At 46.8% G+C, this 15,047-nt stretch overlaps 2 protein-coding genes across 2 annotated transcripts; one reads left to right on the top strand and one right to left on the bottom strand.

Annotated features, from left to right (window-relative positions):
• Positions 1 to 5: 5 nt before the first annotated feature.
• DGCR14 (DiGeorge syndrome critical region gene 14) lies at positions 6 to 8,823 on the top strand (the record flags this gene model as incomplete). The annotated part of the gene is made up of 10 exons (XM_010150403.1): positions 6 to 29; positions 325 to 493; positions 1,419 to 1,514; positions 2,133 to 2,299; positions 4,168 to 4,285; positions 5,000 to 5,133; positions 5,275 to 5,377; positions 6,744 to 6,853; positions 7,767 to 7,882; positions 8,425 to 8,823. Coding segments are annotated over 10 exons (1,323 nt in total), but the record flags the coding sequence as incomplete, so codon positions are not given.
• Positions 8,824 to 9,246: 423 nt separating this feature from the next.
• Positions 9,247 to 10,647, bottom strand: LOC104508690 (testis-specific serine/threonine-protein kinase 2-like). Its single transcript, XM_010150402.1, has 3 exons — positions 9,800 to 10,647; positions 9,569 to 9,735; positions 9,247 to 9,263 (listed from the first exon to the last, which is right to left on the bottom strand). The coding sequence occupies exons 1-3, from the start codon at positions 10,645 to 10,647 to the stop codon at positions 9,247 to 9,249; spliced, it is 1,032 nt and encodes a 343-aa protein (XP_010148704.1).
• Positions 10,648 to 15,047: the final 4,400 nt, after the last annotated feature.

Below are 15,047 nucleotides of genomic sequence, written 5' to 3'. Positions count from 1 at the left end.
AGATCCTGGATGAGGAGGCCTACATCGAGGTAGGCCGGGGGCAGGGGAAGTGGGAACGGAGCCCGGCAGGCCGCGCCGGGGCGCGGGAGGCCCCGTTCTCCGGGCACCAGGGCTGAATGGCTCTCGGTTCGTGTCTGTGCGGTGTAATCCCGGCTGGGCAGCAGCTCTGGAGCCGTCCCTAGGGCTCCAGCGGTGACGGCTGTCACCTCGCTGCCACCGGCACAACCTCGGGCGGACAGCCCATCCTCGTTGTGTGCGGCAGGCCCCGGGCTGAGCCGGCGCTCCCAGGTCTTCCAGCAGGGCCTTACAGTTGTCTCTCTGCAGAGTTTGGAGAAGATCATTCAGCGAGACTTCTTTCCTGATGTGGAGAAGTTGCGAGCACAGAAGGAGTATCTGGAGGCTGAAGAAAATGGTGACTTGGAGAAAATGAGGCAAATTGCCATCAAGTTTGGCTCCTCCTTGAGCAAGTCATCGAGGGACACACCTGCACCCTGTAAGAACTGGCTTACTGGGTTGTAAAGGGTTTATATCTAATATTGCTGCTTTGGTTTATTAAACTTGGTACAGGCAGTGCTTATCTTAAAGATTCCAGATTGATGTTGTGTGGGAATTAGTGTACCAGGTTGAGCAACAGCCAGTGTCTGGGGACTGATGCTGAATTTCTCTTTGATGATGTCTAATAATACCTCTGGAGGGAATGGTTTTGGAAAGAAACAGCTATTGAATAAACTATTCCTTGTAGGCCTTGTTTGCCAAGTTCCTGCACCCTGGGGTTACATGCCCTAAAGTAGGATATTATACTATCAGAGCTATGTTTTGAATCCTTATTATAGTTTTTTAGGGTGTTTTATTGCATCCACAGATGTGCAAGATTTGCGTATACTGGTAATAGAAGGTGTTGGAAGCTCATGTTGATTATCAGAGGTTTGCCTAGCAGGCATCCTGTGCCCTGTTGTATGTTTGCTTTCATTTCAAGTTCAGGTGTTTTTTTACTAAAGCCCAGGCCCTGGCTGAGCTCTCACGGTGGGGTTTAGGTAACTAGCTATCTTGTGACAAGGGCATGTGGCACCAAGTGATTTTTGTTCCTCACCTACTGTAGGTGCTGGCCCTGGCTTCAGTTGGGATTGTTAAGCTTCTGCTTGCTTCTGTTGGTTAAAGCTGTAGATTGGCAGATATACTGGGCTGTGGCTCTCCTGTGAATCTTTCCTCTATCACGAGAAAAAGAATGTCTTAGATGAGAACAAAATATTGTTCTGTGGTTGGGATGGAATTGAAAAGAATATTTTGGAGTCTTTTCACAACTTCTTAATGAAATCCTTCAGTTTGGCACGTGACCCTTACTGTGGTGGAAGATGTCACAGCAAGTGTCCTGTTCTGTGCTCTAGTAACCATGTGAGCCTTTTTTTTTTCTGTCACAGATGTTACTCCAGCCACGTTTGAAACTCCAGAAGTGCATCCAGGTGCTATTTCACTGGGGAATAAAACCAAAGCTGGCGTCAGAGCTGCAGAGGAAGGTAGGAGAATGACGTTTCTCTGGCTGAATTCTTCAGCAGCAGGAAAATACTTCTGTGAGCTCTGTCTCCTGTAAGGGTTTTGGGTATTTAGCAGATGTTTAAGCAGCTTCCCTAAACCTTCTAGTAGGTGAAAGTGATCACTCTCAGGTTGAACTTGATGTAACGTTTTACATAATGTGTGTGTATTCTCAATTATGGGTCCCTTTATGGCTGTGTAAGTTCTTAACTCAGTTGATCTCTTTGAAGGCAGTAAATTTTTCCTGTGTCACCTGAAGTTAATTCTTTAAATAAGCAAAGATTTTAGGGGCAGAGCTATTCATTTAGTATATTAAAAATGTTTACTAGTAGCTGGCCACTTGTACATTTTACCTTTAACAGAAGTAGCTATAAATGCCATGAAAGGATTTGCGAAAGTTGGTAATAGGTCTTCAAAAAAATAATGTATTATTTACCACTCTGCTTGGGTATTGTTTTTTTTTTTTCCCCACCAAGCCTCATGTTAATTATTGGTGGGTCTGTAGAAGGCTCGCTGTCAGAAGGGGCCTTAGTGTTATCTATAACATTCCCACAGAAAGGGAGTTATTAACCTTTCTCGGTTGTCTTCCCTTCTCTTGTTAGGAGACTCAGAAAAAGATGATAAAGATGCACTTCCCAGTCTGGACAGTTTCTTAGCAAAACACACAAGTGAAGATAATGCTTCGTTTGAGCAGATCATGGAGGTGGCCAAAGAGAAGGAGAAAGTCAAGCATGCTTGGCTATACAGTGCAGAAGAGGAGTATGCCCAGGTAGGGAAATGGCTCAGCTGTATCTCTGGTCTTCCAGGGTGACATGACACAGAAATACCATTTTGTTATTTCTTTGTCCTTCAATTAAATAGAACGTTTTCTTACCTTCTGTTTTGAATCCTGCTGTGAATATGGATGAGAATTCATTGTCTCTGAGCACGGGGCTGTTGCATTAGACTGTTGAATTACTCATTTTATTGAATAAGAGTAGAAAGATCTTGATTTTTGAATAGTAGGTGCATGGTGTGATCACATCTAAATCTGCGCTAAGCCTGAGTTTCCGGTGTCCTGTGACAGCTCATTGCTTCCTCTTGCAGCTCTGTTTTTTCCCCATCTGTAACATACACACAGTGCTGACACAGTAGCTGAGGATCTGTCTCTTCCTAAAGCTCTGAGACTGAAGTGTTGCACGAAGTACTGCTGTTCTTGGCAGTCTCTTCTGTTAGCGGCAATACCAAGGAGAGCAGCTGAGAACCGTTCCTGTTGTTTGCCCTTCACTATTTGCAGTTAGATAGTCTTTCTTGTTTCAGTTTTCTGTTTATATGGTCAGTAATAATCCATTCAGCTGCACGCAGGATGGCTGGTTGTGCTCTCTTCCTCAGTTACCTTTGTGGGAGGTTCAGGGGCTGTTCTGGGGCTGCCATGTTGATCTTTCTCCATCAGCACTGAGCAGCTGGCCCTGTTGCCAGATGTCAGTGATGGATGTGAGCTGCTGTGCTTTTTAATGAAGTTTGGCGCTGATGCATGAGTGTTTACTGCTGCTGTTGTTGAGTGTTATGTTTTTAACCCAGCTAATGTAAACCCTCAGAGGCTGTTACAGTAAAAATGCCCTCTGTGGCTCCTTATGCATCTTTGCTCGAATGCATTCATCCAGAATTAAAAGGCAGGCTCAGGAGAACATTCCCAAAGCACAGGCGTTGTTTCAGGCCATGATGAAGTTACCAGAGCTGGTTTTGTCCTGTGTATCTTTCTGTCAGCCAGTGCTCTGTTCAGACCTCGCGTTTTCCTGCGCAGCACGCCTGCTCGTGTAGCAGACAACTCCATTATGCCTCATTTAATGTACTCGGTGACAATACTGCTATTTAAATGTATATGGATCGTACCTGTTAAAGACATCAGTTGATGTCTTTTAACACATAGCTTCTGGCAGTCATTGTCTACTTTCATTAGTGTGAGAATTTTTAAATGGAGTAACTTACTGGTGCCTGACTGCATTCTGTTACTTTCTTTTTGGTATCAGTGGTACTAGTATGCTGGTAACAGCATGCAAGTAATCCCATGAATATGTCAAATGCATCCATACCTGTACTGCCTGTGGAAACATTTGAAAACTAAGTATTGAAGAAGTGTCTGTTTTGTTACTGCTTGCCTCAACTAACACAGTTTGCATGAGACTAGAATGGTTTAAATATTCTCCCAAGGTCACCTGCCAAAGCCTTGTAGACTGTCTTTGTATTATATGTAAGTGTCATATGTTGCTCTTCCCTTCTCTAGCAATGAATGCTTCATTTGAATTTTGATTAATAGAGGAGAAAACCAGAAAGTTTGAGCCATCACAAGTGTTGTCACAACACGTAACAAAGTGAAAACCATAATCTTTGGAGAAGTGAATTCTTTAGTGTTCACTTGATTCTATATCAGAACTGCATACAGTAGTGTTGTTTGCAAGCTCACCTGGGAAACGGGATGGTTTCTCAAGTGCCACCTGCCAGAGAGGGAGTGATTGTGTCATGCGAGATGCAAAGTGTGCTGGGGCAGGTCGCTGAGCTCATGATTGAGTTCTCCAGGTTGTGTATGCCTGATTGAAAGATTGCAGGGGTTGATTTCAGACCTGATTAATTTTTTTTCTCCCCCCATTGCCCTTTCAGCGACGAAGTGAGAACCTGGCACTTCCTTCAGCAGAGCAGCAAGCTCTGGAGAATGTGAAAGCTGGACTGGAGACCTGGGAGTACACGGCTCGGAACACCCTCATGTATTATCCGACAGGTGAGGCGTGCAGGTTTGCAGGAGAGATGTTGGTTCTAGATGAGTTGATTCCAAACTGTTCTTACAACAGGTCTGTAGATGACTGAGCAGTTCTTACTGGTGATACTCTACTTCTTCTGTGAAGCTCAGACATGTAAAGTTTTTTAAAAAAGTTGGTGGGGTTGTTTTTTCCTTCTTTGCATTTTGCTCCTTTTCCTCTGATGGCGAAGTTTGATCATGTTCTATTTGTCACTGAGAAGCTCATTATCTGTATTACAGAAGCACTTGTTTTCAGACACCAAAGCTCTTCCCAGTTTGCTCTTATTTATGAGCAGTCTCTTGTCATCTTTATTCTTTCTTTGCTTCTGCTCAAAGACTGTCCCTTGGGACTGTTGGTCCCTTGGTTGCTATAGAAAGCTACATCACTTTGTAAACACAGTTTTCTTTGGCTATAAATGTACGGTTAATTTCTGCAAACCAGTGAAGTAGACAAAATAAAGTCATTTTGTCTGTTTTTTTTATTTGTTGCTAAAACTGATATTAATTTATAGATTTCAGATGTTACAAAATACATATCTAGTGCAAGTTTTAATTTGCTGGAGATAATCACTGCAATTGCTGATGGATTCTGTGTTGTGTAGGAACGTGTGGTAAATGTCATGTTGGTCAGAAGCTCTAGAGCACCCTGCCTAGTGTTACCTGAGCCCTTTCCTAAAGGATGTTTTGCTTTTCAAGGTGTGCCTGATGAGGATGACGTATTTAAGAAGCCCAGGGAAGTTGTCCATCGAAACACACGTTTTGTGAAGGACCCTTTTAGCCAAGCTGTGAGCAAATCGCAGCTCCAGCAAGCTGCAGCCCTCAACGCCCAGGTTGGATAACTTTACTTGTTCTGACTAAAACCTTGTTAAACTCTGCCCTGGTGTTGTGCATCGGTCTGGAGAACTGTGTGCATGCTAGACACAGCTGACTCGCACCGTTCTCCACGTGAGTGGCATTGTCTTTTATTTCAGTACAAACAAGGCAAAGTGGGACCAGATGGGAAAGAGCTGATACCCCAAGACTCTCCAAAAGTGAATGGATATGGATTTGTGTCTACCCCTTCTCCTGCCCCTGGTAAGAGGGTTTTCTTAGCTCTTCTGATGTAAGAGGACTGCTACGCACTTATTTTGATGCTCTGTTTGTTCAACACTGGGGTATCATTGTTGGTTTAGACAAGGAGGTAAGCCTTCTGTCTGTGTGTGTCTCATGAGCTGGTGACTTCCCTGTGTACCATGTGTGCCAGTTTGTCACACAGTTGTGCAGTGCTTGAGTCCTAGCCTAGTACACTGGCAGGAGAGGTCACGCTGTACCGGAGAGGCTCTGAGCAAGCTGCTATACCACTACATAGGGATCATCTAGAGGGCAGAGCCTTCCTAGGCACCTGGAATGATGTGGCTGCTTGTTTTGTCCCTGGTAACACCTCTCTAATGTAAATACAGGAATTTGAACCTTTCACAAACATTAACCTTCCAATTAGTTTGGTTGCTTGCTTTGCAAAATGGGGAGCACTCGTGACAATGTGCCCAGTGGTTTGCTGAGTGATGGTTCTGCCTGGCTCATAGGGATGTGGTGTATCTCACCTTCACAGTCTAGCGTACTGTCTTCCTCCAGGGCTACTGCTTTCTAGGCTCTTTCTTTGTCTGAATACACGGGTGTGTTAGAATCCTTTTGTTCGGATGTATTAGCCGCAGGATATTTTCAGTTAGAACAAATTGATTAGTTTTCTTCAGTTGAAATAGGGTATCTGAATTTTTAGCTGTTCTTCACCAGCTGTTAATTGTTTTCCTGTCTTTTGTCATTATGCCAAAAGAACATACTGAGGCTTTTCCTCTGGAAAGCCTGTAGGTGGCATTTGGAGCGCACCACCTCTTTCCACTGTAGATGCCTCTTCCAAACCCTGGACAGCAGGGTTTTCTAGCCCAGTGGCTTAGTTGGGCTTTTTGAATCTATTCTGCAGTTGTAGCTGTTAGGCAGGGTGCACTCGCTGTTGGGCACATGCTAGCCTCAAGATGAATTGAGGTTACATTTGGCTGTTATCTTAAGTCCTCTGCTCGTTTCCCTGCTTTTAAATAGTTCTCCATAGTTAAAGGAGCCTCATACAGTGGCAGAGGGGAAGACTAGTACTGTAGAGGAAAAATTGAAAGTGTACTAAGCAAAAGCTCACCAAACGGAGAATGAAACAGTTGGACAGACCATGCTTGGGTGTTGTAGCCTAGAGGGTGACCCAGCCACAGGCAGTCCTGTGAGTTTAAGGTCACACTCTTTTTAATGGGAACCCCGTGTTACTCTTCAGCATGGGCTGTGGTTTCCTTTGCTGTGCAGGAGCTCCTTTGCATGTTGATGAATTTGCTGCATTTCATAATTAGCTGCTTTGGATTTTTTGTGGTGAACAAATAGCAAAATGTCTTGCATGACCATGACTCTTAAAATTTGTGTTTAGGTGTGAATGAGTCTCCTTTTATGACCTGGGGTGAAATCGAAAGCACCCCTTTGCGTCTGGAAGGGTCAGAGACACCGTACGTGGACAGAACACCTGGACCAGCCTTCAAGGTATTTTATGTCAGGAGTCAGCCTGTCATTCTTCTGGCTGGGGGGTGTAGGACTAACAAGGGAAAGGCAAATGAGTAACTAATAGATTAACATTGTTGTGGGAACGTGACACATCTCTGGGCCGTGTTCCCAGTCCTTGAGACTAACGATCTAGGTTCTGCTTGGAGGGTGGAGGTGGACATGGCTCCACATGAAAGCTACTTGCTGGGGATCCCTGGGGTGGAACACACACTGACAGGAGAATGAAGCTCAGTATTTGATGATGGGCCCAGACAGAGGGGCTTTCAGTGGAGGCTGAAGAAACACCCGATTTCTCTGATTTTAGTGTACGGCTAGAAATTTTAGGATTTCCCTCTGTCTTGATCTGTCACAGCCTGAGGCAGGTGTATCACTTGAGAGTGGAAAAGGGGCTCTGGCTTTGCTAATGGCACCTGACCCTGCAATGCCGCCTGTCTCCTGATGGTAGAACTGAATGTGAGCTGTTTGAGGCTCTTGGTTTAAGAAAGGTGTAATTTGCTGTATGTGCCTTTGTTCTGGCAGGCTCTGAAGCCCTTGACTGGTTCTCTTGCTGTTTAGCAATGTCTGTGTTTGCCTGAGAGCTGGCTGGCTAGGGGCCAGGCTGGGCAAGACACAGGTGACATTGTTTGTCTAGGAGAGACAGCAGGAGGAAATGCCAGAGGTAATGGCTGCTTCCTTGGCTGAACTGGTTTTACCATATTTGTTGCTTGCTAAGGCCGGTTGAAGGGCCCTCTGTGTCCTCTCTGGCTTTCATATAGCAGCAGAGAGGTGGGGGCTGACCCCCCTTCTCCCCAGTTTAGATCCCTGTTAGCTGGAATCCAACTGTGAAGGTGCTTTGACTCATTTATGCAGCACTCGAGTGCCTTGGTGAGTGAACTGTGTGGTGCATTTATAGATCCTGGAGCCCGGGCGCCGGGAGAGGCTAGGACTCAAGATGGCCAATGAAGTGGCAGCTAAAAACCGAGCAAAGAAGCAGGAAGCGCTTCGAAAAGTGACCGAAAACTTGGCCAGGTGAGACTTCTGTTCTAACAGCAGAACTGAGGGTCGGTATTTTCTGATGTGAGTTAAATCAATGTATGTAGAAAGGGAGGAATGATAAGAGTACTGGACGCGGGAGGAGGTACAGTCAAACCAGAAGGTTTTAGAAATTAAAAAAATTAATTCCTGGGGGAGGTGGCTGGTGGCTGTCACTGATACTCCCTCTTGCCCGCATTACTGTCTGCCCTACAGCCACCCAGCGATGCATCTGGATCGGTGTCTTGCCTCGTGGCAAAGAGGAGATGTGATAAAGCTTGCTTGGCTGGGTTACGGCCGGCACAGGCTCAGAGGAGAAGGCAGGCAGTGCCACTTCAGGTTTGGGAGGGTTGTAGGAGGATTTTCTGTCATTTGCCTCTCTAGAGAGACAGGCTGCATTACCTGCAGGCCGAATGACTTCTGCAGCCAGTGGGTCTGGTCTGGGGGGGAGTGGATCCGAAGCTTGCCTGTGGAAGCATTGATGCTCTTCCTGATAAATGGAGATTTTTACTGTAAAGTCTTTTACAATTCTATTCCAGCCTCACTCCGAAAGGACTAAGCCCAGCGATGTCACCAGCTTTGCAAAGATTAGTAAACAGGACTGCGAGTAAATACACCGACAGAGCCCTGCGAGCCAGCTATACTCCTTCCCCAGCCCACACAGGAACTCCTGGTTACAAGACCCCAGCAAGTGGGCCTCACACACCCACAAGCACCCCACAGTCCAGGACAGTGTCTCAGACGCCGTCATCTCAGGATACTACATCGATCACAGACAATTTACTGCAGCTTCCTAAAAGAAGGAAGGTGTCTGATTTCTTGTGAACGTTCTGGTCACCAGCAAGGTGACGGTGAACTGGCTGTGCTCGTTGCCTGCACATGGGATGTTGTGAGCCATCTGTAGTAAGGGGTGTCTGGATACAGCTGCCAGAACAAAAGCCAGCCGTAACAAGATTTGGGACCAGCACTGCTCTACGCTAATATAGCAAAAATAGCCTGTGATGTGCTTTTTTGGAAGCAGAGTATCTCCTGCTGTGGTGTAACTTCCTTTTGAACTGCATGGGTGGATGCACAGGGCTGCAGCGGCAGAGAAGGTTCTGGACTCTTGGAAACCAGTGATAATTTTTTAGAGGCATATTTCTCTTTTTAAGATGGCCATGCATTTAAATACTTTTCTGTACAGATATGTCTATTTATAAAATGTGGTGAAACTTTCTAAAAGGTTAAAGTGGACTTTCTTCCAGGTTGTTTAAGTTCTTTGGTCTTGTACTTTGCAGAAGAGGGGATACAACCATGTATATATTGAGACATGACCCAGAATTTGAGAGGGCTTCTCTTTAAAGTGGAGTTTAAACATGCTCTTAAAGGTACAGGCAGCCTGTCAAGAGAGTTGGTATGTTATGGAAACGGTATGCATGCAGTTCACACTTCCTAATAACTTGCCTTCTTACTGAATCCAAAACATGGTCGATGCACACGTGAACTCTGCAGCTGGTGTGGTCAGGAACCTGAGAAACGTGAGCGTAAGTGCTGTTAAGTATCAGCAGCACTGAAAGAAACTTTCCAGTGCGTCTTGACAGTAACTTTTCATCCCTGTGAACATAGCAGAGACAGGTCTTTTGGGAATAACGATGTTAAGCTGTTTATTCACCTCAGCAGATGTATAGCAACATAAGACAGTACTTTGTGGAGCAAAAGATGAGAACTCTTGCTGAAATGGTCGAGAGAAGCTGAAGTTGAGAACCAGCAGTTCACAAGTTAAACCAGCTTTGTGATATTGTTGAAACCAGCCATCCTTAAGAGGCTCCTGTTTTCTTCTTTCCCCCTTCCGCAGAATGGGATGTGACTTGCTGCTCGTGCTCAGGCTTTTCTTCACGCAGGTTTTGGGAACACTCACCCTCTTCTGCAGCTGGCGGAGGGGAAGGGATCGTGGATTTCGGAGTCTGCAGCCATGAGTGTTTCAAAACTTCATCTATGCGCAACCTCTGAGACACGTTGGGCTGGAGCAAGCGGTAAATGAGGTCCTTGCAGTCTACAGTCAGGTATTTTGAGCTGGGGAAAGGAATCCTGTGTTGCTTCTGCATACGGATCATTTTCCTGACATTGGAATCGTCAAACGGCATTAGAGCGTAGACCATTGCGTACAGGATGACACCCAGGCTCCATATGTCAGAAATCTGGGGGTCACAAGGAATGCCCTGTAGCACTTCTGGGGCTGCATACGCAGCAGATCCACAGAAGGTTTTGCTGAGAATAATTCTGCTGTTTTCATCCCGGGACAAGGCTTTGGAAAAGCCAAAGTCTGACAGCTTGATGTTGAGGTCCTCATCGAGAAGGATGTTCTCACATTTCAGGTCTCGGTGAGCGAAGTCCAGGTCGTGGCAATGCTTGATGGCAGAAGCCAACTGCTGAAACTTGGTGCGAGCTATGTCCTCTTCCATAGCTCCTGTCGTCTTGATGTAGTCCAGGAGGTCTCCCTTTTCCCCCAGCTCCATCACAATGTACACTCGCCCAGATGATGTCTCAAAAATATCATGTGCTTTGATGATTGACGGGTGGTGCAAATGCCTCAAGGCCTCTATTTCCCTGTGGAGAAATCTTTCCAGGAAGTCCCGAGGAGTTTGCCTCTTGTCGATTATCTTGATGGCCACGTTGCGTTTCAGCCGGTCACAGTAGGCAGATTTCACTTTGCCGTAAGAGCCCTCTCCGAGCGTCTTGCTCAGGCTATAGCCTTTCTTCCGAAGCACGGCAGCATCATCCATGGTGGGAGAGCTGGCGGGAGCTGCGTAATTTTGTGCTGGTGCGCATCACGCGTGGTGGCAGGAGCAGTGCCCGCGTGCCATGCTGGTGGCCCGGTGCTGGGGAGGTGGGCGGGTGGGCACCCCAGCGCTGGCTTCCGTGTGATGTCATAGACACTGCCTCTGCACCGGGCACTCGGAAGAACCTTTCAGTCCTTTTATAAAGCTACTGGAGGATGTCATCCAGGGGAAAACTTAACATCAGGTCGCTAAGAGGCATCAGTTGTGCTCTTCATAAAATGATCTTTATATTTAGTTTTGCCAACTGGATGGAAGTGTAGGTTAAATGTTTTTCTTTCCTAAAATGTACCTAAGGATTTTTATAACTATTCACGTTGGCTGAAATTTCGTCTGTTGGCTTTTGTATGTCTCGGATGATCTTTCACGTCCCACGTGGTCTTCCTTCTGGTGTATGTTGGCCTTGCTCCTCGTCGGCCAGCTTCCCTCAGAAGGGATGGGATGCTGCTTGTCTTCACCGGGGCTGTGTTCAGGAAGTGGTTTGGGGTTTTTTTTCCTCCTGGGCTTGTTAGGGGAAGGAGGTGGCTTCTCAAGTTCCTTTCCTTCTTCACCCAGCCCCTCGGTTTCATAGCTCTGGTGATGGGCTGCCTCTGCGGGCTCTGCAGCTGTGTTTTTTCTTAAACCCTTCCTCAGTGGGGGAGTTTTTTGACTTCCAGCTTCTGGTGTTCTTCAGAAAGGGTTACACCAGCACCTTCCTCGGAAAGGCTCTCAGGATTACTGCTTTGCATGTTGATTGCTTCGCTGTAATCAGTCTGGGGCTTTTTTGCGTTGATTTCGGCTTATTCAGATTTGTTTTACAGCTCTGCATGTGTGATTCCGAAGGCTCTATGGTGTTCATAACCACAATGCAGGGGGGCTGGGGACAATCCTGCTTTGTCCACCAGCTCAACTGACAGTGTCATTCTGAAGAAGTCGCACTTACGACAGCCCCGTGGGCTTTTGTTTGGGTTTTTCCTCCCATTCTTTGAAACTTTTGGCTCATTTTTGTAATCAGCCAAAAACATGAAGAGCACTTTTAACCATACGTAGCCTGCACTCGGAGCTGCAGTTGCTCCAGTATGAGCTGACCTTAGAGCATGGGATGGTGTGATTCAGGCTGGAGAAGCACCCAGCGCCGTTTAGCAGGAAGCAGGCATAGCCAGGTAAATGTGTACACTTCTTGCACCACACCTGAGTACAAGACAGCCTGTGTAACCCTTGGCAGTCTCGACATTTGCTATAATCAGGTGATGTTTTAGTGAGGGAACATCCATGGAGAATCTTACGCAGCTCTCTGAGCAGTGCCTGCAGCCTCCTGGGGTGTTGGACACTGTGTTTGTCTTGGTGGAGAGTTTCCTCTTGGTGCTGTTTCCACTGCCACTTGCAAAACTCGTGTCTCTCTGCAAAACCCTTCCAAGGGACTCGATTTTTATAGCATGCTTTGGAAAAATCAGTTTATCCACATGGCATTGCTAAGAATTGGGACTGCCAGAAATTAGTATTTTTGGCTTTTTTCTAGTTCAGAAATAATTGCAGACTAAGCTTTTTCTTTAAGCAAAAGAATAGTTCTCAGGTACTCATGAATTAATGTGAAGGGAATCCATTTATGAACATTCCCATGCTTTCAGAGATGTTATTTAAGGACTGAACTGGCTAAATAATAATGAAGTTCTTGAGTATTTAAAAAAATTATTTTGTAATGGCCACTCGTTCTGCTGATCTCCATGAAGTGTAGGAGCTCTGTTAGGGTATGTGGGCAGATGGTCAGGCCCCGGCCTGCTGTTTGAGTCGGTCCAGGAGGAAGGAATAGATGTGACACGAGAGATGGCTGGGTGAAGCAGGTAACGGGTAGCTGCCGGACCACTATAGAGAGGACGCAGGGAAATGGCTGAGCTTCACAGATGGTTGAGGAGGAGCACGGGGATCAGCTGGGGAATGGAACCTGGAGAGGTAACCCAGGGAGAGGTTTTGGAAACACCAAATTTGGCTACAGGTGTAGCAAGATTGGCCCCAGTGGGGAAAAAAGTAATTGAAGGAGGGTTATTCTGGGAGGAGATGAGGGTTAGAGAAGGAAATGGAGAAGAACAAGCATGGGAACGTGGAGAGGAGTTGGGATATGAACTGGATGTGTGGAAGCAGGCTGTGGTCAGCATGCATGTCTCAGGCCTGGTGCTGATCCCCTCCATCTTCCTACTGGATGACTCCTACCCACTTGCGGTGTCCAGAAGCTCTGTCTTCTGGATATAAAGGCTGGGTAGTGTTTGAGGGACCATGGATGGGGTGGGTCAGGAGCAGGACAGGGTGTGCATCTTCCGTGACACTTCAAACTGGTCGTGCCCAGACCAAAGATGTAACTGGAATAACAGAGAAGTGAATATGACACTTGAGAATGATTAGTTCTGTGTTGTGCAATTAATCTTAAAAGCAGATTGCATTAAATATCCTGTGGGGTCGTGTTGGTTTTGTTTGCTTTCAAGTGAATTAACCTAGACAGCCCTGCTAAAATCAGTCTCGATTCTGCAAGACTGAAGGGCCTTCACATGTTTGCTGGGAATATAATTTATTTTCAATCAAATGGTATAAAACTGGATCTCTTGAAGGGGATGTAGTGCTCTTCAGATGGGCTATTCCTGTAATGCCTACTGTAATGTCTGGTCTCTTCTTCCTGCTGCAGTTCAGCCCCTGCTATCTGTGATTAGGGAATCAGTAAACTCTTCATTGCCAGATATTTTTGCTGCTGTAGCACGAGCAAATAATGTGCCTTACAGGGCCAAATCCAGTGTGAAAAACCCACATTAGTTATTGACGACTTGTCATTTCCACCTCCCCTCTTTTTCAGAGAGTTATTTTCCTTTTGCTGTTCCTCTGTATCTGCATTTTCTGATGTGTCAGGTCCTAGCACACTTCCTCCCACAGCCCAAATAGGACCTGGACCTCTCCTAATGCTGCAGAAACGGGTGGCAGGGCTAGCTGCGGTGGGTTACTGGCTGCTTGCAAGACATCTTTGAAAACTGGGGCCGAGTGGTGTGATGTGGGTCTGTAACATCACACGCAGAGCCCTTGGGTGCTTGCACGAACAGTCTGGGGCTTGTCTCCTTCCTCCATGCAGAAAAAAGATAAGAGACCAGGAGGGATTTTGTTCATGTAGGTGGACAGAAAAGAGGGGAAATTCTGGATGATTTTGGAATCATGAGGATATAATCCATAGAATCAGAATGGTTTGGGTTGGAAGGGACCTTAAAGACCATCCAGTTCCAGCCCCCTGCCATGGGCAGGGACACCTTCCACTAGACCAGGTTGCTCCAAGCCTCATCCAGCCTGGCCTTGGACACTTCCAGGGATGGGGCATCCACAGCTTCTCTGGGCAACCTGTCCCAGTGCCTCACCACCCTCTCTGGGAAGAACTTCCTGATATCTAATCTAAATTTCTGCGCTTTCAGGTTAAACCCATTATCCCTTGTCCTGTCACTGCAGGCCCTTGTAAAAAGTCCCCCCCAGCTTCCTTGTAGCCCCTTCAGGCACTAGAAGCTATAAGGCTGAACATCCCGACTCTCCCAGCCTGTCCCCATAGCAGAGGTGCTTCAGCCCTCGAATCATCTTTGTGGCCTCCTCTGGACTCGCTCCAACAGGTCCATGTCCTTCTGCTGTTGGGAGCCCTAGCCCTGGATGCAGTACTCCAGGTGGGGTCTTATGAGAGTGACATAGAAGGGGAGAACCCTCTCCCTCGACCTGCTGGCCACGTTGCTCATGATGCAGCCCAGGATGTGGTTGGCTTTCTGGTACATCCCAGGACCGTTTCCCAGACAATATCCCAACTTCTGTCCATGCTTGTTCCCCTCCCTTTCTCTAAACCTCCTCTGATCACTTTTTCCCATTTGGCCTAGTCTTGCTACATCTCTTATTGGAAAGAAATCTGCAGGAACTGCTGGTGAAGAGCCAGCAAGGATGAGGAATGAGCTGCTGTAACCTGGCTGGAGAAGGCAGGCTCTGATGCCTTAAAGAAGCCACATGCCAAGTGCACCTGAGATGACAGCTTCTCTTTTCCTTGCAGAACGTGGGTCAGAAAATGCTGAGCAGCAGACAAGCAGCAACACAGGGTTGGGCAAACAGCCCAGACAGAGCAGCCAGGAGAGCCGTGCGAGCAGGAGGCTGCATTCCAGCTTCATTTTGCTTATCCTCTATGACCTGTGTGAACTGTGTGTTGTAGCAGGGACATGAGTCTGCACGGGGAACCAGCTTGGGGCTCGGTGTCTTCGAAGTCCCAGAGCGTTTCACCTTCAGGGCCAAGAGCGTTTCACTGAGGCCGAGGTAGCCACCCCTGCCATGGTGCAGGGGCTGCAGCTTTGCACCCACCTGAAAGCAGGGTC

This window comes from Eurypyga helias, unplaced genomic scaffold, assembly GCF_000690775.1.
Source record: "Eurypyga helias isolate BGI_N326 unplaced genomic scaffold, ASM69077v1 scaffold43884, whole genome shotgun sequence".
Classification (NCBI taxonomy): domain Eukaryota; kingdom Metazoa; phylum Chordata; class Aves; order Eurypygiformes; family Eurypygidae; genus Eurypyga; species Eurypyga helias.
This window is presented reverse-complemented; position numbering and strand designations above follow the sequence as displayed.